This window comes from Orcinus orca, chromosome 5 (assembly GCF_937001465.1).
Source record: "Orcinus orca chromosome 5, mOrcOrc1.1, whole genome shotgun sequence".
Taxonomy (NCBI): domain Eukaryota; kingdom Metazoa; phylum Chordata; class Mammalia; order Artiodactyla; family Delphinidae; genus Orcinus; species Orcinus orca.
The window spans coordinates 114,542,487-114,564,971 of record NC_064563.1 but is presented as its reverse complement, the minus strand read 5'-3'; the positions used below and the strand labels follow the sequence as shown (position 1 = coordinate 114,564,971).

Here is a 22,485-nt window from a genome sequence, read left to right as displayed (position 1 = left end):
GCAGACAGAGAATTTTGAAAGGCTACACAGGCAAAGGTCTAATCTTGGGGAGATATTTTAAGCTGAAAAAAGACAATGAAATAAATCCTGAGGCTGATGGCTTGTCTTACTAACAGTGAAAGAAAAAGAAGCAGAATGAAGACCAAATAGAGATATCTCACCACCACAAAACTGGGATGGGAAATTCAGAAGTTTGAGAAAAATATGCCTGATCACTAGTCCAAATGAATGGGGGGGGGGAAGACCCTCAAAAATAAATAATTTTTATGTTACTTATAAATTATGTGCCCTTCCAAAATTTTAAGATACCTATATTTTCTGAAAATAATTGGCTCACTATAACATAGGTTATTTATCTGCAGCATAACACTAAGGAAATCATTCAGCTAGGGAACCATGAAATATCTCTTCATAACCTCAAAACTGCTAGTCCATAACCTAGCGAACAGACATGCTTAAACAAGTTGTTTTGTTACACACAGATAAAAAGAGAAAAATGGATTTTTTTTTCACATTTTACCTGCTTGTTTAAAAAGGTCATAAGAAAAACCCAGATATTATTATTATAGACTCAAGAAAATTCGCAGACTTAAATAAACAACCACTGAATAGGGACCTCTGGACCATTTTCACAAGCATGTACCATTGCCTGAAGTTAAAAATGCTGCTTTTGAAGCCATGCTCGACATTTTCAAATTTAAGGTAAATTACCAAGTAAGAAGAGTCCTACTTTAGAGTGAGTTTGCATTTGAGAAGGTGAATGTTACAGGTGAGTAAGACCTAAATACTCAAGATATTTTCACGATATCCCTGTGCACTTAAAGTTTAGACTTGTGGGAATAAACGAGGCAGATAATACCAGGAACAAAGTCTACACAAAGACTGTAAATCCTTACTCCAGTGCTGTGCTTTGCAGCAATGGAAACCTTTCTGCCAGGCTGAATAATCTCATAAACCCTGTAAGAGAAGTAGTATTTCTACCACTCAAACTCAAATCCAGACAGATTAGATTGATATAGCAACTTCCTTAATCGCCTTTACAAAAGAAAATTAGCCTGTCTGAATTTTGAATCTAACTCTACCTTCTTTGAAATAGATTTAACCATTTGCCTCAATCAAGCTGAAATAAGGTTCCGGTTTAAACAAGGAAAAATTACTAAAAGGAAGAGAGATAATTCTGTAAAAGAAGAAAACAGAAAGACTTTTTATGGGACATCCAGCATTATTAACAATCTTACCGTGAAATTTTAATATTCTTAATGAATAGGCTATGTAAGTTATTCTTAGTTTATTTTTAATTGTCCGACTCCCTTTGGAATAGTTAACTGTTTGCTAAATCTATGTCTGAAATTGTCTTTTAATCTTTCATCATTTGCTTTTTATTAAGCAAATAGGAAAGGTATTTGTCTAAAATGATACTGTATTACTTCAATTAAAAAAAAAATTCAGTGTTCTGAAATCTATCCAAAGAAATTAAAACATATACTTTCTCTTAGGGTTTTGTGCTAGTTTAAATATACAGAAAATATCGTCTCCCTAAAGATATGACATAGGGTAAATGCTCAATAAGTTTATTCAATAAATTTATGAATGAATTGATCAGAAAAAAAGTTTCTTCTTCTTTAAAAAAAAAATCTTTGACGTTAACCTTAATTTACCAAAGCACTTATTTGCAAACTTTTTTGACTGTGTGCCTTATCAGCACACTCCTCCATAAGTGTATTTATTTTTTAATTGTATATATACCACTTTAGTAATATATTAATAGATCCACAAAAAGAAACTAAAAATAAAGATAAAATAATCAAGGTCTGGTTAAACTTAAAATTGCTTTGATAGGTGATTTTAATGCTCGTCCTGGCTATAATAGTTCACTAAAATACATAGATATAAATGAAAGAAGAGAATCAATGGCTATCTTTATTAAGTTATAAAACTTTTTTTTTCCAACTCCTTCCACTATCTACCATCTTTCATGAAATATGGATTGTATATTTCATTTTCCCTGAAGTTAGTTAGGTGATCTTGCCAATTAACCACAAGGTGATTAATTTATATTTATAATTATATTTATAAGCATAACCAATGGGCTTAAGACAAACTATAATTGGAACAATTTTAGAAACTTGGCAAAAAATGCTCCAAGATTCATGTGTATGCAAATAAAAGAATTTTTATGACTGAAATCATTTGTGGCAATAAAATCACGAAGATGGAAACTTTTTCTTGATATTTTCCCCAAATGGTTTCCCCATAGCTAAACTTTCTTTGAAAGCAGTTACTTCAAGTTAACTGTTAAAATGTCACCTATACCCTGAAGGGAGTGAGTTTTTTGTATTTGTTTTATCCCAAATTTCTGATAAGCATATGCATAGAAATTTCAAGCATATGTATCTAGCAATGTGTCCTAGATGAATCTAAAACTTTTCCAGATAATACCTGTTTTCAACAGAAGTTGAACACATTTACCCTTTTTATGCTATTTTTCTGTGTTATTGTGGCCATTTCTACTATAGCAAAAAAGAGTGATTATTTCACCCAATGGCCTGTTGCTTTTTGTTTTTTGCTTTTAAGAAATCACAAAGCAGCATATGACTTTAAAGCTCTCTTAAAAAATAATATTTTAGAGGTTTCTATTCATGTCCTGGATGCTTAGTTTTTAAATATCCTGCTAATCATAATGGTGTCATATATTCATTAATTAATATATCAATGAACAATAATTCTTAAATTAAGGTTCATCATTAATAATTGATTGTCGTGATGTAATATCATATAAATATATGCCAAAATTTTCTTTAGAATTTTAGTACCTATGTTTATGAAGGCTTATCCAAGGAATGTAAGATTGGCTTGACAGGGCTTCCCTGGTGGCGCAGTGGTTGAGAGTCCACCTGCCGATGCAGGGGACACGGGTTTGTGTCCCGGTCCGGGAAGATCCCACATGCCGCGGAGCGGCTGGGCCCGTGAGCCATGGTCGCTGAGCCTGCGCGCCCGGAGCCTCTGCTCCGCAACAGGAGACGCCACAACAGTGAGAGGCCCGAATACCACAAAAAAAAAAAAAAAAAAAAAAAGATTGGCTTGAAATTCAAAATCAATAAATGCAACTCACTATATTGACAAACTAAAAAAGAAACATCACATAAGATATCACAGAATATTTAAGATTCAAATATCCACTCTCAGAAGGGAAGGCCCCATGAATTTCCTTCCACATTCTAACTCGTGGAAAAGACCTAGCAAGATTAAGAAGATCCACATATTATAGTGTATGTACTAAAGGATATTTTATTCCATGTGGTTATGACCTTAAAAATTCAAACTGGATTCCTTGTTTCTGAAAGGAACTCTAATAACTCAAGATAAGAGTATCTTCCTGCCTAATAGTTGTCACACTACAAACTCATGCTGACAGAATATGATTACACTACTTTTGTACCCAAATGTAAGGTTCGGTGGGGCGGAGAAATGAGCATGAGCTCTACTATGCTATCTCCTTTGAGATTTATATCTTATCTTTGAAGGAAATACTCAACAAAGAAACTGTTCTCATTCGAAGCTTTAGTAAAGGGTTACGGTATAATAATTGTTAAACTCCACAAATTGTGCAGTTGTCTTGTTATTTTATCAAGTGCATTTACATAGTGCCAGACACATATGCAAAATACAATTTAAAACTGAGACCATTAAATTATATCCATTATTTCTCACTCTAGAAACTTCTGAAACTTATGGGTGACAGATTTGTCAAGAAGTTCTCTTTACCAACTAAGAAAGAACAACCCGACCTCTGTTATGAACTGTCATTAGTAATTTAGCAGAGCTAGAAGGCAGTTCAGCCGAGTAGACAGAAAATTAAAACATGGGCAGCTCCTGATTGGAAATTTATTCATAACAGGTAATGAAATAGCACAGTCAGGATCTCTGGTATTACTCAGAGTGAGAGATTTAATTCTGATAACTCTGATGATGACACTTGAATCAGAGATTATAAATGGTGACAGGTTGTGACATACAGATAGAATGAAATGAGCATCAGCAACATATCTCTACAGAAGCTGATTCTATATAAGATCAACACCTTCTTAATTTCAAAAATTATTACAAGTTTTCAAAAAAGAGGTTTATTAGGGCCTTAGGCAAACCCTGTACCATTTTTATGTCTACTTTTCAATGGAGTATAATATTAATCAACATATCAAAGGCAAGGGGTGAAGTATAAATTGTTGTTTATATCTTAAGACATGAAGTATAAATTGTTGTTTCTGATTTCATCTGGATAAGGAACAAGCCCAAAATTATAGACGAATAGCTATCCTATGTATAGAGTAATAGTAAAGGTTTGGGTTTTCCTGTGTTTATATGCATGAAAAGAATACTCATTAAGTGCAGCCACATAAAAATAATGTTATTTGTAAAGAATAATAATTTTTATTTTGGATTTTCTATGCCTTTTTATATTTTCTAATTAAAAAATGGCATTATTAGTTTTATAATGATTAGTATATTTTTTGAAAATTGCCTATTTCAGACAAACTCTCTACCACAGAAATACAGCTGAGAAAAATGACAATATTTCCACATAGGTATTTCAATACATCTCTTTTGAATTTGTGAATTGGCATATTTACTGTGTATGGTTAAAACTTGTTAGATGTGGGGATTTTAAAACTTAGCCCTAAAATTCTTTAATACTCCTGTCACTGAAATAAAAGGGTCTATGCCCCTTGAATCTGTAACCGGACAATAGCTTAAAGCAGAAATGATGCCATGTCAGACCCAGACCGTAACATGGAAGAGAAGAAATGTCACACTGACCTATGCCCCAATTGCAGATCTGGAAGTAAAATAAACAACTGCTGTTGTCCAAAGTCACTAAATTTTGAGCTGGTTTGTTAAGCAGCAATAAATAACCAAAACAGCATCGGACTTTCATCATGAACGCTGATTATAAAAATGGTTTTCACATTACACCAAAACAATGTTATATTACATATGCTATAACTAGTCAGAAGGAAGAAAATGTAAAAAAAAAGAAAAATGCAGTACACTTTCATCAGGCTAACATAAATTTTATCAATAAAGTTTTTAATAAATTACAACACAGTATTGAGAAAATAATTCAAAGAATTTTAGAATCTTTAGTATGTTATAAGTTGAAAAACCTAAATATTACAGAATTATTTGCTTAAATTTGGTGATTTAACTTTTTAAATTTGGTTTTGTAGGATTTATCTATATTGTTTAATGATGTTGTAACTAAAAGCATAAACCTATATAGAAAATACTAATTCTATAAAAATTAGAGAATTTAAATATTGTCAAATAGAACCACATATTGAATAATAGAAATACATTTTAAATGGAACTATATTTACAGAGGTCTAAGCCTACATGACATAATGCAGCCCCGAAAAGTCATGATAAAAAAATAACAAGCTAAAATCATACTACATGTTATTTACCAAAAGTAAGCACCTTAGAAAGATTAATAGTTAATTCAATAAAAAAGAAACTAAGTATTGGGTTGGCCAAAAAGTTCGTTTGGGTTTTTCGGTAACATGGAAAAACGCAAACAAACTTTTTGGTCAACGCAATATTAAATACGCCTTAATTTTGGTAATATAAACAATCAAATTGTTTTAAGACAATTATGTATAATTCCCTTTCCTTAGAAAACTGGATAACTTTAAATGGACTTTGAGAGCTCAGGATACAGAAAAATACCCTATAATAAATATTTTAATAAAATAAAGAATCATTTTATAACATAAAAATCCACCTACTTCATGTATTTCTTTTCAAGACACAGTTCCACAGCAGAATAGTTTCAAAACATAAAAATTTAACAATTTAGTGTATTTCTTTCATAAGACACAGTTCTACAGGATAGAGTCAACATTATTCATCCAAATATGAACCAGAAGGTTCAATTAATTGTATTTCTTGTCCACAAGCTACTTTGACAAGATTTACTCAATAATGAAATTGTTAAGAATCATATCATAGAATTAGCACAGGTTCAGCCCCTTTTACTCGTTATAAATCTACAGTATAAAAAGCAATATTCAAAAGGTGACACAAATACAAAATACCTTTACAGAGGGAATTGTATTAATCCCAAAACTCTGCCTCCTCTTATAATGAAAACCTGAGAACCAGAATGATTAATCGATTTGTACCAGAGTGAAACTAGGCCTGGAACCCTGCCACCTGCTTCTAACTCTTGTGTCTTTTCTCATATATTATGTTGCTTCATCTGGCACGAGTGATTCCTATACAGCTATGAAATATAAAATAATGCATGATAATAAGAAAAGAGTGAAGCAAAACAACTTCCTCCATATAAAAGTCATCTAAAAAAAAAAGTCATCTAATTTATGCTGAAACATTAGAATTTTTCATTTTATCAAAGTCCTTGCTGAAACATTTTTCTACACTGTTTGTTTTCCAGATATGTACATATTTATTTATGGTACAACATCCAACAGAAAATTCATTAAACTCTTTCAGAAGTATTATAAAAATTAGTTATACATTACTTGACACTCTGCTACTTTTAATATGCCTGAAATCATATTTTCATTATATTTTCACTTATGATAAAAAATGGATACAAGCTGATAGTATTTTTTATTTTACAACATTTTTGCCATATTTTGGAATTTAGATTTAATCACCTAAAACACCCTTCTAATTAGATGGCAAGTCAGAGATGTATTTAATCTTAAGGAATTGTTTTAGCACTAAGCCTTAGTTTATTATCTGTGAGATGGTCATAACAATAGTACTTACCACATGTAAGTAGAATTGTTGTGCAGAATAAATAAAATATGTAGCTAATATATCTAAATCCTTGGCACCATACCTGACATATTACATACTAATAAATGTTAGTTGTTATTATAGTTTAGCTGCAACCAAAAACATGGTAATATTAAGATTTAGCTGCGATCAAAAACATGGTAATATTAAGATAGTAAAACATAAAGTATGATTTTTAAAAAATGGCCTACTTAAAACAATGTGTATTCTTCTATTAAAAGGTGATTTGCTATGTTTAATTCAAACTGATAAAGTACTTTTTAGATATCAAAAAATTATTCACATTAACCTTTTAAGGGGCAATATAACCAATATATGTTAAATAGCATATGATTTGTAAAACCGAAATTTAGTGCAACTTACCATTAATACATGTGCTAATCAAAACAAGGTAAATTCTATTAGTATGTTAAACATTTCTCATAAATTTTTTTAAAAAATTAAGAAATTAAATACCAGTGAGAGAGTATACATACAATGAATTTAGTAAAATTCCTTGAATTATTATTATTTTTTATTTTTTTGCCGTACGCAGGCCTCTCACTGTTGTGGCCTCTCCCGTTGCGGAGCACAGGCTCCGGATGCGCAGGCTCAGCAGCCATGGCTCACGGGCCTAGCCACTCCACGGCATGTGGGATCCTCCCAGACCGGGGCACGAACCCATGTCCCCTGCATCGGCAGGCAGACTCTCAACCACTGTGCCACCAGGGAAGCCCCCTTGAATTATTTTTTAAACAAATAAGACATTTCCATATTCTATGTACGTACCTGGAGTAGGCAAACAATCGACTATCCCAAAGATTATGATTCCCTCTAGGTCCGTAATGAAAGTAACAGGACTCTGTCCCATCAAACATATTCAATCCATCTTCTGAATTTTTTGAGGCATGGCTATGTACCACATCTAAGAGGACTGTAATACCCATTGAGTGAGCTGTGTCCACCAGTTCTTTCAGCTCTTCAGGCGTTCCAAAACGGCTTAAGGTAAAAGAGACAGCAAAAACAAGATCACATCATATTTAAACCAAACAGCCAATCATTTACTGAGAATCAATTGTTTTACCAGCACAGTACTAGATACTTCAAACGTACAAATGTAGTATGATATAATACTTAGATATAAATCAAAGTTGCTTAATAGTTGTTATTAGGCATTTTTAAAAGCATTCAATAAAAAAATAAATCTGGCTGTTAATTGTAGATTTATAGCACAATGAAAATTCACATTTTGAGTAGGTAGATAGTAAAATTCCGCTTCTCTATACTCAGAGCTTCTGATTTCCATCGCCAAGCCTAGCTAGTTTGAGGGGTATGGTCATTCCTGTCCACATACCTGGCCATCCCTTTAAGCATGCATGGTTGGGATTGTGGGGGCTCTTAGAATACTTCTTTGAATATCCTTGGTGCCTTAATTGAGGCCATTTCTCCTGTACTTACTTATTCCCAGATTGGAATGGCTCAAGTACCAGCGGGTCCTGTCACCACCCAAGCCGGAAAGATGGGCAGCTCACATGCACGTGGGTTTGTGTTAAAAACAGTTTTCTAGTCAGCGTGAAATAGGAAACAAAAATCACTCCCAAGAGGAAGGCCTTTCGTAACCTATATAAAAATCTCAATACTGCAGTCTTCCATAGCATCAACTTTTGCTTTTAAATAAAAAATCACCCTTGTGATGAATTGTTTACTATCTCTCTTCCTCACTAGACTATATGTCCCTTGAGGGCAGGGGCTCTGACCATCTAGTTTCCCACGCTACAGTACAGTGCTTAGTATGCAGTGGGGCTCCTGATAGCAGATTCCATGGAGCAGCGAGCAAATACTCTAGTGTGGCTGGAGTGGAATAATCAAGAAAGAGATGAGCTCAGAGAGTTGGCCAAGAACCAGATCACATGTGGCCTCATGGATCAATGTAAGGCATTTGGCTTTTATTCCGAAAGGGACAGGGAATCATCAGAGTTCTGAGCAAGAGAGTGACATGATCTGACTTTCATTTTAAAAAGATGACTTTACATACTGTGCAGAAAGTGGTCCACATGTGTGGGGGGGAGAAAGCTAGGGAAGGAGGACAAGAGAATAGAGTGACCAGTTACAGACCTAATGAAATAATGCAGGTGAGAAACAGCAACTTGGACCATGGTGGTAGCAGTTGAAGCAGCCAGATTGGGGATATATTTTGAAGTTACCAGTGGCTAGGTTTTCTGATAGCTAGAGTATAGGGGTGGGGACATAAAGGGAAAAGTCAAGTATAAGGCAGATGGCTTAAACAATTGGAAGATGGAGATGTCATTTATTATGTTAGTGAAGATAGCAAGAGAAGAAGGTTAGAAGATAAGATCAGATATTTAATCTGGAACAGGTTAAGAATGAGATATGTATTACATACCCCAACCTCAAATAGGCACTGTTTGGAGTTCACAACAGAGGTGAGGACTGGAAAACTAAATTTGGCAGTTGGCATATAAAGTGTATTTGAGGAGACTGGTTCAAGATGGTGGAATACAAGGATGTGCTCTCACTCCCTCTTGCAAGAGCACCAGAATCACAACTAACTGCTGAACAATTATTAACAGGAAGATACTGGAACACACCAAAAAAGATATGCCACATTCAAAGACAAAGGAGAAGCCACAATGAGATGGTAGGAGGGGTGCAATCCAAATAAAATCAATTCCCATAACTGCTGGGTGGGTGACTCACAAACTGGATGACACGTATACCACAGAAGTCCACCCACTGGGGTAAAGGTTCTGAGCCCCATGTCAGGCTTCCCAACCTGGGGGTGCAGCAATGGGAGGAGGAATTCCTAGAGGATCAGACTTTGAAGGCTAGCAGGATTGGACTGCAGGACTTCAACAGGAATGGGGAAAACAGAGACTCCACTCCTGGAGGGCACACACAAAGTAGTGTGCACGTTGGGACCCAGGGGAAGGAACAGTGACCCCATAGGACACTAAACCAGACCTACCTGCTAGTGTTAGAGGGTCTCCTGCAGAGGCAGAGGGTGGCTGTGGCTCACCATGAGGACAAGGACACAGGCAACAGAAATTCTGGGAAGTACTCCTTGGTGTGAGCCCTCCCAGAGTCCACCATTAGCCCCACCAAAGAGCCCGGGTAGGCTCCAGTGTTGGGTCGCCTCAGGCCAAACAAAGAACAGGGAGGGAAACCAGCTCCACCCATCAGCAGACAAGCCAATTAAAGTTTTACTGAGCTCTGACCACCAGAACAACAGCCAGCTCTACCCACCACCAGTCCTTCCCATCAGGAAACATGCACAAGCCTGTTAGATAGCCTAATCCAACAGAGGGCAGAGAGCAGAAGCAAGAAGAACTACAATCCCGCAGCCTCTGGAACAAAAACCACATTCACAGAAAGAGAGACAAGATGAAAAGGCAGAGGGCTATGTACCAGATGAAGGAACAAGATAAAACCCCAGAAAAGCAACTAACTGCAGTGGAGATAGGTAACCTTCTAGAAAAACAATTCAAACTAATGATAGTGAAGATTATCCAGGACCTCGGAAAAAGAACGGAGGCAAAGATTGAGAAGATGCAAGAAATGTTTAACAAAGACCTAGAAGAATTAAAGAACAAACCAACAGGGATGAACAATACAATAACTGAAATGAAAAAATACACTGGAAGGAATCAGTAGCAGAATAACTGAGGCAGAAGAAAAGATAAGTGACCTGGAAGACAGAAAGGTGGAATTCACTGCTGCAGAACAGAATAAAGAAAAAAGAATGAAAAGAAATGAAGACAGCTTAAGGACCTCTGGGACAAAATTAAACACAACAATATTCGCATTATAGGGGTCCAGAGGGAGAAGAGAGAGAGAAGGGACCCGAGAAGATATTTGAAGAGATTATAGTTGAAAACTTCCCTAACATGGGAAAGGAAATAGCCACTCAACTCCAGGAAGTGCAGACAGTCCCATACAGGATAAACCAAGGAGAAACACGCTGAGAAACATAGTAGTCAAATTGGCAAAAATTAAAGACAAAGAAAAATTATTGAAAGCAGCAAGGGAAAAAAGACAAATAACACACAAGGAAACTCCCATAAAGTTATTAACAGCTGATTTCTCAGCAGAAACTCTACAAGTCAGAAGGGAGTGGCATGACATATTGAAAGTGATGGAAGGGAAGAACCTACAATCAAGATTACTCTACCCAGCAAGAATCTCATTCAGATTCAATGGAGAAATCAAAACCTTTACAGCGAAGCAAAAGCTAAGAGTATTCAGCACCACCAAACCAGCTCTACAGCAAATGCAAAAGGAACTTCTCTAAGTGGTAAAGGAAGAAAAGGACCTAAAAAAACAAACCCAAAACAATTAAGAAAATGGTCATAGGAACATACATATCAATGATTACCTTAAATGTGAATGGATTAAATGCTCCAACCAAAGGCCACAGGCTCGCTGAATGGATCCAAAAACAAGACCCATATATATGCTGTCTACAAGAGACCCACTTCAAACCTAGGGATACATACAGACTGAAAGTGAGGGGATGGAAAAACATATTCCATACAAATGGAAATCAAAAGAAAGCTAGAGTAGCAATACTCATATCAAATAAAATAGACTTTAAAATAAAGGATGTTACAAGAGACAAGGAAGGACACTACATAATGATCAAGGGATCAATCCAATTAGAAGATATAACAATTATAAATATACATGCACCCAAAATAGGAGCACCTCAATACATAAGGCAACTGCTAACAGCTATAAAAGAGGAAATCGACAGTAACACAATAGTGGGGGATTTTAACACCTCTCTTACACCAATAAACAGATCATCCAGACAGAAAATTAATAAGGAAACACAAGCTTTAAATGATACAATAGACCAGATAGATTTAATTGATATTTATACGACATTCCATCCAAAAACAGCAGGTTACACTTTCTATTCAAGTGTACACAGAACGTTCTCCAGGACAGATCACATCTTGGGTCACAAATCAAGCCTCAGTAAATTTAAGAAAATTGAAATCAGATCAAGCATTTTTTCTGACCACAACGCTATGAGATTAGAAATAAATTACAGAGAAAAAAACGTAAAAAACACAAACACATGGAGACTAAACAATAGGTTACTAAATAACCAAGAGATCACTGAAGAAATCAAAGAGGTAATCAAAAAATAACAGGAGACAAATGACAACAAAACATGATGACCCAAAAGCTATGGGATGCAGCAATAGCAGTTCTAAGATGGCAGTTTACAGCAATACAAGCCTACCTCAAGAAACAAGAAAAATCTCAAATGAACAATCTAACCTTACACCTAAAGGAACTAGACGAAGAAGAACAAACAAAACCCAAAGTTAGCAGAAGGAAAGAAATCATAAAGATCAGAGCAGAAATAAACGAAATAGAAACAATGAAAACAATAGCAAATATCAATAAAACTAAAAGCTGGCTCTTTGAGAAGATAAAAAAAAAAAAAGATAAACCATTTGCCAGATTCATCAAGAAAAAGAGGGAGAGGGCACAAATCAACGAAATTAGAAATGAAAAAGGAGAAGTTACAACAGACACCGCAGAAATACAAAAGAATCATAAGAGACTACTACAAGCAACTCTATGCCAATAAAATGGACAACCTGGAAGAAATGGACAAATTCTTAGAAAGGTATAATATTCCCAGACTGAACCAGGAAGAAACAGAAAATATGAACAGACCAATCACAAGTAATGAAATTGAAACTGTGATTAAAAATCTTCAAACAAACACAAGTCCAGGACCAGATGGCTTCACAGGTGAATTCTACCAAACAGAGAGAAGAGCTAACACCTATCCTTCTCAAACTCTTCCAAAAAATTGCAGAGGAAGGAACACTCCCAAACTCATTCTATGAGGCCACTATCACCCTGATACCAAAACCAGACAAAGATACCACAAAAATAGAAAATTACAGAACAATATCACTGATGAATATAGATGCAAAAATCCTCAAGAAAATACTAGCAAACTGGATCCAACAATACATTAAAAGGATCATACACCATGATCAAGTGGGATTTATCCCAGGGATGCAAGGATTCTTCAATATACACAATCAATCAATGTGATACACCATATTAACAAATTGAAAAATAAAAACCATATGATCATTTCAATCGATGCAGGAAAAGCTCTTGACAAAATTCAACACCCATTTATGATAAAAACTCTCCAGAAAGTGGGCACAGAGGGAACCTCAACATAATAAAGGCCATATATGACAAACCCACAGCAAACATCATTCTCAATGGTGAACAACTGAGAGCATTTCTTCTAAGATCAGGAGCAAACAAGGATGTCCACTCTCACCACTATTTTTCAACATAGTTTTGGAAGTCCTAGCCATGGTAATCAGAGAAGACAAAGAAATAAAAGGAATACAAATTGGAAAAGAAGAAGTAAAACTGTCACTGTTTGCCCATGACATGATACTATACATGAAGAATCCTAAAGATACCACCAGGAAACTACTAGAGCTAATCAATAAATTTGGTAAAGCTGCAGGATACAAAATTAATGCACAGAAATATCTTCCATTCCTATACACTAATGATGAAAAATCTGAAATAGAAATTAAGGAAACACTCCCATTTGCCATTGCAAGAAAAAGAATAAAATACCTAGGAATAAACCTACCTAAGGTAGTAAAAGGCCTGTACTTAGAAAACTATAAGACACTGATGAAAGAAATTAAAGATGATACAAACAGATGGAGAGATACACCATGTTCTTGGATTTGAAGAATCAATATTGTGAAAATCACTATACTACCCAAAGTAATCTACAGATTCAATGCAATCCCTATCGAATTACCACTGGCATTTTTTACAGAACTAGAACAAAAAATCTTAAAACTTGTATGGAGACACAAAAGACCCCAAATAGCCAAAGCAGTCTTGGAGGAATCAGACTCCCTGACTTCAGACTACACTACAAATTTACAGTAATCAAGACAATATGGTACTGGCACAAAAAAAGAAATATAGATCAATGGAATGGGATAGAAAGCCCAGAGATGAACCCAGGCAACTATGGTCAACTAATCTATGACAAAGGAGGCAAGGATATACAATGGAGAAAAGACAGTCCCTTCAGTAAGTCATGCTGGGAAACTGGATAGCTACATGTAAAAGAATGAAATTAGAACACTCCCTAACACCATACACAAAAATAAACTCAAAATGGATTAGAGGGCTTCCCTGGTGGCACAGTGGTTGAGAGTCTGCCTGCTGATGCAGGGGACATGGGTTTGTGTCCTGGTCCGGGAGGATCCCGCGTGCCGTGGAGCGGCTGGGCCCGTGAGCCATGGCCGCTGGGCCTGCGCGTCTGGAGCCTGTGCTCCGCAACGGGAGAGGCCAAATCAGTGAGAGGCCCACGTACCACAAAAAAAATAAATAAATAAAATAAAATAAAAAATGGATTAGAGACCTAAATGTAAAACCAGACACTATAAAACTCTTAGAGGAAAACATAGGAAGAACACTCTTTGACATAAATCACAGCAAGATCTTTTTTGATCCACCTCCTAGAGTAATGGAAATAAAAACAAAAATAAACAAATGGGACATAATGAAAGTTAAAAGCTTTTGCACAGCAAAGGAAAGTATAAACAAGATGAAAAGACAACCCTCAGAATGGGAGAAAATATTTGCAAACGAATCAACAGACAAACATTTAATCTCCAAAATACATAAACAGCTCATGCAGCTAAGTATTAAAAAAACAAACAACCCAATCAAAAAATGGGCAGAAGACCTAAATAGACATTTCTTCAAAGAAGACATACAGATGGCCAAGAAGCACATGAAAAGCTGCTCAACATCATGAATCATTAGAGACATGCAAATCAAAACTACAATGAGGTATCACCTCACACCAGTTAGAATGGGCATCATCAGAAAATCTACAAACAACAAATGCTGGAGAGGGTGTGGAGAAAAGGGAACCCTCTTACACTGTTGGTGGGAATGTAACTTGATACAACCACTATGGAGAACAGTATGGAGGTTCCTTAAAAAGCAAAAAATAGCATTACCATATGACCCAGCAATCCCACTACTGGGCATATATCCAGAGAAAACCATAATTCAAAAAGACACATGCACCCCAATGTTCACTGCAGCACTCTTTACAATAGCCAGGTCACGGAAGCAACCTAAATGCCCATCGACAGACGAATGGATAAAGAAGATGTGGTACATATATACAATGGAATATTACTCAGCCATAAAAAGGAACGAAATTGGGTCATTTGTAGAGACGTGGGTGCATCTAGAGACTGTCATACATAGTGAAGTAAGTCAGAAAGAGAAAAACAAATATAGTATATTAACGCACACATGTGGAACTTAAAAAATGGTACAGATGAACTGGTTTGCAGGGCAGATATTGAGACACAGATGTAGAGAACAAACGTATGGACACCAAGGGGGGAAAGCAGCCAGCGGGGTGGTGTGATTAATTGGGCAATTGGGATTGACATATATACACTAATATGTATAAAATGGATAACTAATAAGAACCTGCTGTATAAAAAAATAAATAAAATAAAATTCAAAATAAAAAAGAGTGTATTTGAGTCATCAGAATGGATGAGACCTTAAAGGTCCTTCATATAGATACAGGAAGGAATGAAGCCAAGGGCTGAACACTGGAATGGCCCATCTTTATTGGTGAGAAAGAGCAAATGAAGTAAAGAAGAAGCAACAAAACATGTGAGAAAAACAATAGGAAAGTTTAATATTCTGAAAGCTAAGAGAAGAAAAAAGTTACAAGAAGGTAGGAGTAATCAATTGTGCCAAATGCTGCTGACAAGTAAGCTAAGAACTGATGATTGACTTTACAATGCAGAGGGCAACAGTATCCTAGACAGGAGCAGTTTCAGCAAAGTGGTGGAGCGTGTACTTGGAATGAGTTCAGGAAAGAAGAGGAGTGGAGGAATTAGAGACAGCAAGGACAGATGACTCGTTCAAGGAGAAGTCCTATGAAGAGAAACAGGTGAAGGGACCAGTATCTTTTCTGTATGTCTGGAATGCTATCTACCTACTCCCACTTCACTCCTCCCCCCAGGTAACTCTTTTTTTTAGATTTGAAAACTGTTTATCTCTTAATCATGTTTTAGATCTCAGTTGTAACATCAGTTCAGATCTAATCTAAACTGATTAGACCCCTGATTCTATGTTATTGGAGAAATCTGCCATCTTCTTCTTAGCTTTTATTACATGTGGAAATCATAATATGTATGATTATTGGATTTATGTCTGTATGCCACCACCCTGTAAGCTCCATGTGGCAGAGACAATGTTGGACTTGTTCAACTTATGGTTATTCGGGTCAGTACCTCTCTGCATAGGACCCCTTGATGTCTTTCTGCCCAGAGAGCAATATTCCTTGGATTTCACCCTGGGAAGAAGGACAGTCCTTCCGTGGGTAGTATATATCCCACCAAGGGTCTCCTCAGTTACCTTCCTATATAAGTCAATCTCTTTCCAGAAAAGGATATGAGCCCTAGCAATAATGGCTTCCATAAGTCAGGATTTTCTGACTGAAGCTTAGGCCTCCGAACATATCACAATTTCAGCAGGCTAACTGGATATTCTGTACCAGAAATCATTTTGTGAAAAGCAATGTTAAATCAGGCCAGGCTCTAAGGCTTGATGAGATGAGAGTCTATGATCTTAATAAAAGAAAATGCTCAGCTTCTATTAGCTCTGTTAACCCTAAAATAGGTTATAAGACATCACACAAAATATAGAAATTCATTTCATTTTTTAAATGTTTTGTTCAAACAAGAATGGATATAATTTCTTTCATTTTACCTTGAAGCTGCAAAGAAGCTTGTGATTTGGTAACCAAAACTGGCATAGTAAGCATGTTCCATGATCGCCATCATCTGAATGCAATTGTATCCTGTATAAGCAAAGGTCAAATAGAGATTAAGAGCCACATTTTTAAAAAGTAATGAAAACAATATATAAACACAGCACTCTGTTCAAAAGGCATTACATTTTACATATAATCTAGAAGATTTGGTCATTTTGAAAAGTTCTACTACTTTAACATCTTTGCTTGTCTGACCTTCTAACATAAAATCAGACAGTTAGTTCTTGAGGGTTATAGTCTAGCTATTTGAAATGTCTTCATTTTAATAAGTAATAAGTGATATGCAAATATACTTAATTTGGCTTTAGAATATTAAAGATGGCAATCTGCATATGCTAAACTTCAGTTGCACTTGTAATATTCATATCGAAGATTGTGAAAGCCAAATAAAAGTAACTGATTGGAGGCCATGTACTTTTAATTTCACCTTTTTCTTTATATTTCTCTTTTTTCTAACATAAGATATGCCATACCACTGAATCCATTTTTCTACAAGGTAGCTTTTATAAAGCCAGCATTAATGCTTCCATTTTCCACTGTTTCTAGGACCTATAAAATTACTCCACAGTCATTCATGGGCACACATGTGTGCGTGCTTGCACACACACACACACGTATACACACACACACGTACACCCACATACCTCCTTCCTTTCTCTATCTGAAAATGTTTTGCTTTAACACTAAATAAATTGACTCAAATGAACTGACTCAAAAAGATAGGTATGTATTTTTAAAAATCCTTAACACAAATATATTTATTAATGTGTTTTTAATGTAAGCAAATAATCAGAGTAGAAGAAACTTTGGTCTTTTAAAAAACTAAAAAAATCATTTTCTTCAAAGTAAAATACAGTAAAATTTTCAAAAATGATTTAATTGCCTTCTGCAACATGCAAAGAAAATATTCCTATTCTGTTCTCAAAGTCTAATTCATGTCAATATAATTTCTTGTGCACATATTTTAGTACATAATTAATATTGGAACAATTACGATTCACGTTCAGAACTGAGGATTTGTAAGTTTAAAGGATAACATAAACTCCATGATTCAGAATCTGTTGAAAAGTTATTACTGTTGGCTTTACTATTAAAAAAAGAAACAAATTAACTCTATCAGGCCTGGTAGAAATATGTATATAAACTACTGCTCAATAATATAAACCAAGTATAATACTTAGTCACAAAATACAGAGTTTGTAGTTTATTTCTCTATTATGTAATCAATATTATTCTTCTGACCAAGTAACAATTTATAGCTTTTATTATACATTTTATGTCATTAACCATTCCTAAACTTACTTATGGTCAGAGTACTGGGCTAGGTAATTCAAACACAAAGATGAATAAGAAAATCCTTGTTCTGCTGAAACTTCCGCAAGATCCAGGTAATAAACAATTTATTACAGTATGAAATGAGAGACCATCTCAAGTATAACAATATTAATATAATATTTATTAAATATAATTTATATTAAATTATCCAAACATTTAATTAATTTTGGTTTCTGGAAACTGACCTCACCATCTCAGGTAATCAAGATCCCTATATAACTAAAAATTTCAACCATGAGAAACTTTTCCTCTAGCCAAAATGTGGACTGCCTACCAGAAGCAGACTAATTAAATGTAGTTTATCTTCCTGCCTAGCCACTGTAGCAGGTGCTAATATGCTGAGAAATGATAAAAAGCATTACCTATAAAAAGAAAATAACAGATCTAAAGCATTCTGAATCAATAATTCAGCAGTACACTATTCACTCTCCTGCTTGTTCCCATGAAGACAGGGTTTGTGTCATTAGAGTCCAATACAAACACCTAGACCAATGTGACTCACACAGAAAGATGCATCACAAATATCTGTCTAATAAGTCATCCAGACAGGAGCTATATATACAATGACTCTGAAACAAAATGAGTTCTAGTCACCTCACAAATGTAAGATATTTCTCCCTAACAGACTAAAATGAACAGGCTATAACCAATGACCACTTAAATTGATAAGAATTCTCTCCTGTAGGGCTTCCCTGGTGGTGCAGTGGTTGAGAGTCCGCCTGCCGATGCAGGAGACACGCGTTCGTGCCCTGGTCTGGGAAGATCCCACATGCCGCGGAGCGGCTGGGCCCGTGAGCCATGGCCCCTGAGCCTGCACGTCCGGAGCCTGTGCTCCACAACTGGAGAGGCCATAACAGTGAGAGGCCCACGTACCGCAAAAAAAAAAACAAAACAAAACTCTCCTGTAGAAAAGTAATTATGCTTACATATTTATCTATAATTTTGGAAGCCATCATTTCACATTAAAATTGAAATTGGAATAATATCTTGAATTCTTATGTTCTATCTTATTCCATTTCTCTTTTCTATGCTATCACTATTACAGGGCAATTTGAGAAGCCTAAAATAACATGCATTTCTATTACATATTTAATCTCTTAACACAATAAAAGAGACACTTGTAATTAGCTTCTCTAGTAAGAGAACAGACTCATTAAAATTTTATCTGAATAAAAATCAGAGTTATTACTTACCAAGGTCTTTGATTCTTGGTAGTATATTGCATGTAAAATGTTTATAAGAAGCTATTTTTCCTTCATAGGAAGAAATTCCCACATGAGATTCATAAATTCGTAGACCTCTTGGCTTCTTTGGTTTGGAATGCTTAAACTACAGAATATTAAAATTACATATAGAATTAAGCCAAAAATGCAGCTATGACACTAACAGATTAAGCATGTTAAATGAAATGATGAATTAACTCAGTCAAACACTTTGAAACTACTTTCACATATAAAAGGCACTGGCTGCCTCCATTAAACTTTCTTTTGAAAAAAAAATCCTTTTTAGGATCATGGTAATAGACCTATTTGAAAAGAGTAGTCATGCGATGGCTCATGCCTTATCACTGAGTGAAGATGTATTTTGAGCCTAAGTCTTAGAGAAAACATAAGAACTGTGAAATGCATACATAATTATTAAATGCAAAGCATTTATCAACAAGCTTCGATAACTTAAAGGACAGAAAAGTGAGCTCCAAGATACCTATAAGTCTTATCAATAAGATAGGCTTAAAAAAGTACCCTGATTAATACATTCATGAGATGTCTTGACTATTCGTTGTTCCTAAGGACACTGATCCTGCTTCAAGTCCATGACAGTGAGAAATATTACACCACTGGAGAGTCTTTGATTAATCAGAAATTGTAGTTAAAATTTTTAAAAATCAGTATCCCTTATAGGTCAGTACATAGAGATTTAGTGTTCTTCCCCCGCCCACAACTTCAGAAACACACGATAAAACAAAAACTCACTTTTATATTTTATTGGCTACAGATGATGGACATATATATATATATATATATATATATATATATATATATATAGCAAATGAGTACATTATGATGTAAAATATTAAACCGGTGGTGAAGAGAGAAGTTGAACATTACAATAAAAGTTATAAAAGTAAAAATTAATTTTCCTAGAAATATTGGAACATGCATTTATTTAAAGAGTTGTTGTTCTCACTTTATATGGGTGTTCTGGATCCCAGTGTATCCAATCATAATTCACATTATCACTGTCACGAGTCACATACTTCGCCCACGGTGAAATACGATACAAGATCTCTCCACTTTTACTCCTAATAACAACCTAAAAAGAGAACAAGATATTATTGCCTTAAAATACTTTCAAAACTCTAAGATAACGCATGATACTCTATGAGCACTGTGACAAGTAAGAAAAGGAGGAATGAATTAAGAACCGAAACTGCCTTCCAGATGTGCGACCTTAAGGATGTTTAAATTCTATGGACCTTGCTCTCCTCATCTGCCATGGTATATGATCCCTAAAGTCATTTCCAGCTTGAATATTTTATGATTCTCTGGCAATTTTCATCATTGCCAACCAACCATTATAGTAGTTAATTAAAGTAAGCATACAGTAGATAGGAAAAAGACATGAATATTATTGGAAGCTACCATCAATAAATCAATCAACAGAAGGAAGTGATCCTGGTATATTTTTTAAAAAGTCATAAGTTATATCACCATCTCTTCCTTTTCCTTTTCATAGCAATTAATGATAACATGGGTTTTGACTAATAATTGTATTATAATACACACAAACACACACACTACCCTACAAACATTTTCCACTTCTCAATTTCTTCTACACCTTATTCCAAGTATGCTTTACCATATGAAACCAAACATTTTCCTTTTGAACCATTTGTTCCTATATTTGCCAATAGTATCACTATTGCTATCAGTATAAAAAATAACAATAAAAATGCAGGGCTTCCCTGGTGGCGCAGTGGTTGACAGTCCGCCTGCCGATGCAGTGGACATGGGTTCGTGCCCCGGTCCGGGAAGATCCCACATGCTGCGGAGCGGCTGGGCCCGTGAGCCAGGGCCGCTGAGCCTGCGCGTCCGGAGCCTGTGCTCCGCAGCGGGAGAGGCCACAACAGTGAGAGGCCCGCGTACCGCAAAAAAAAAAAAAAAAAAAAATGCAAAGGCAACTTTTACGGAATCCACCAGTTTAGACTTAGTACTGAATAGAGGGCTTTGAATTTATCAGCATGGTTAAATAGTGAACAGAGCTTCCAGGTATAGCTTTTTAAAGTTTTTTTTTTTAATTAATTAAACCTTCTAAGAGTAGGTAGAGTGTGACAAAAAATGTTCAGATCAGTAGCTGATCTGAATGCTGAATGATCAATATGCTCTCAGCATTGAGAAAGAATATATTCTTTGGTCTCCTTTAATAGAGAAAAGCTCAAGTATGCATAATTCTTGGTCATTAAATATTTGTAGAATGTTTTATAGTTTAGAAAGGGCTTTCATAGTCATATCTCACTTGATTCCAGAGAATTCTTTTTTTTTGCTGTACGCGGGCCTCTCACTGCTGTGGCCTCTCGCGCTGCGGAGCACAGGCTCCGGACGCGCAGGCTCAGCGGCCATGGCTCATGGGCCCAGCCGCTCCGCGGCATGTGGGATCTTCCCGGACCGGGACACGAACGCGTGTCCCCTGCATCGGCAGGCGGACTCTCAACCACTGAGCCACCAGGGAAGCCCCCAGAGACCAAATATTAAGTGAGTAGCCAGAAGTCCCAAAGTCACCAACTGGCAGAACCAAAAGCTAAGCAGAGCTTCTGATACTCACTTCCTTTTTCTTAACAGGCTTTAATGGCACTTCCTTCATATACAGAAAAAGAATAAATCATGATTTAAGGAGGAGGGGACAGGTGAGTGGTGAAAAGGAACATCTAGCTTACATGAGCTCAATTCTATCTCCTTAGTTGTGCCTCCCACTTATTAAAGCCCATCACAACTAAGTGTTTCTATTATTCAAATAGTAATCACAAAACATGAATGAATAGGATCAACCCAGTCCCGGAGTATTTTATCCCCCAAAATATGTCCCTTAAGTCACATAACTTTCTAGTATAATACACACAGTAATATATTTGAGAAAAGGCTTTTTATTCACTCATCAACCCAGGACAGGTAATGGGGAAATAAAATACCAGAAATCAGTTTTCAATGGATAGCACCCTGCCTAATCCATCCACCTATCTTTTCTCGTTTGCAAATGGCTCTACAACCCCTCCAAAGGATGATCATGAACCAATAAGTATTTTTCAAGGTGTCTGCTGGCAGAGAGCATATTTGAAACTTTAAGCAAAGAACATGAAGAATTTCCTTATGCTGAATATAATTTCCACATTCTTTGGAACATTAACTTATTTATCTTGCTGTACACATGAATGT

General features: G+C 35.7%; 1 protein-coding gene across 1 annotated transcript in view; it reads right to left on the bottom strand.

Annotated features, from left to right (window-relative positions):
• The window catches only part of GBE1 (1,4-alpha-glucan branching enzyme 1), a 293,919-nt gene that overhangs the window by 133,827 nt on the left and 137,607 nt on the right, over positions 1-22,485 (bottom strand). Inside the window, exons 4-7 of the mRNA XM_004280432.4 lie at positions 20,243-20,368; positions 19,249-19,384; positions 16,657-16,747; positions 7,594-7,803 (exon numbers count right to left, since the gene is read on the bottom strand). Coding sequence (XP_004280480.1) covers positions 7,594-7,803; positions 16,657-16,747; positions 19,249-19,384; positions 20,243-20,368 — 563 coding nt within the window. The remainder of the gene's footprint in view (positions 1-7,593; positions 7,804-16,656; positions 16,748-19,248; positions 19,385-20,242; positions 20,369-22,485) is intronic.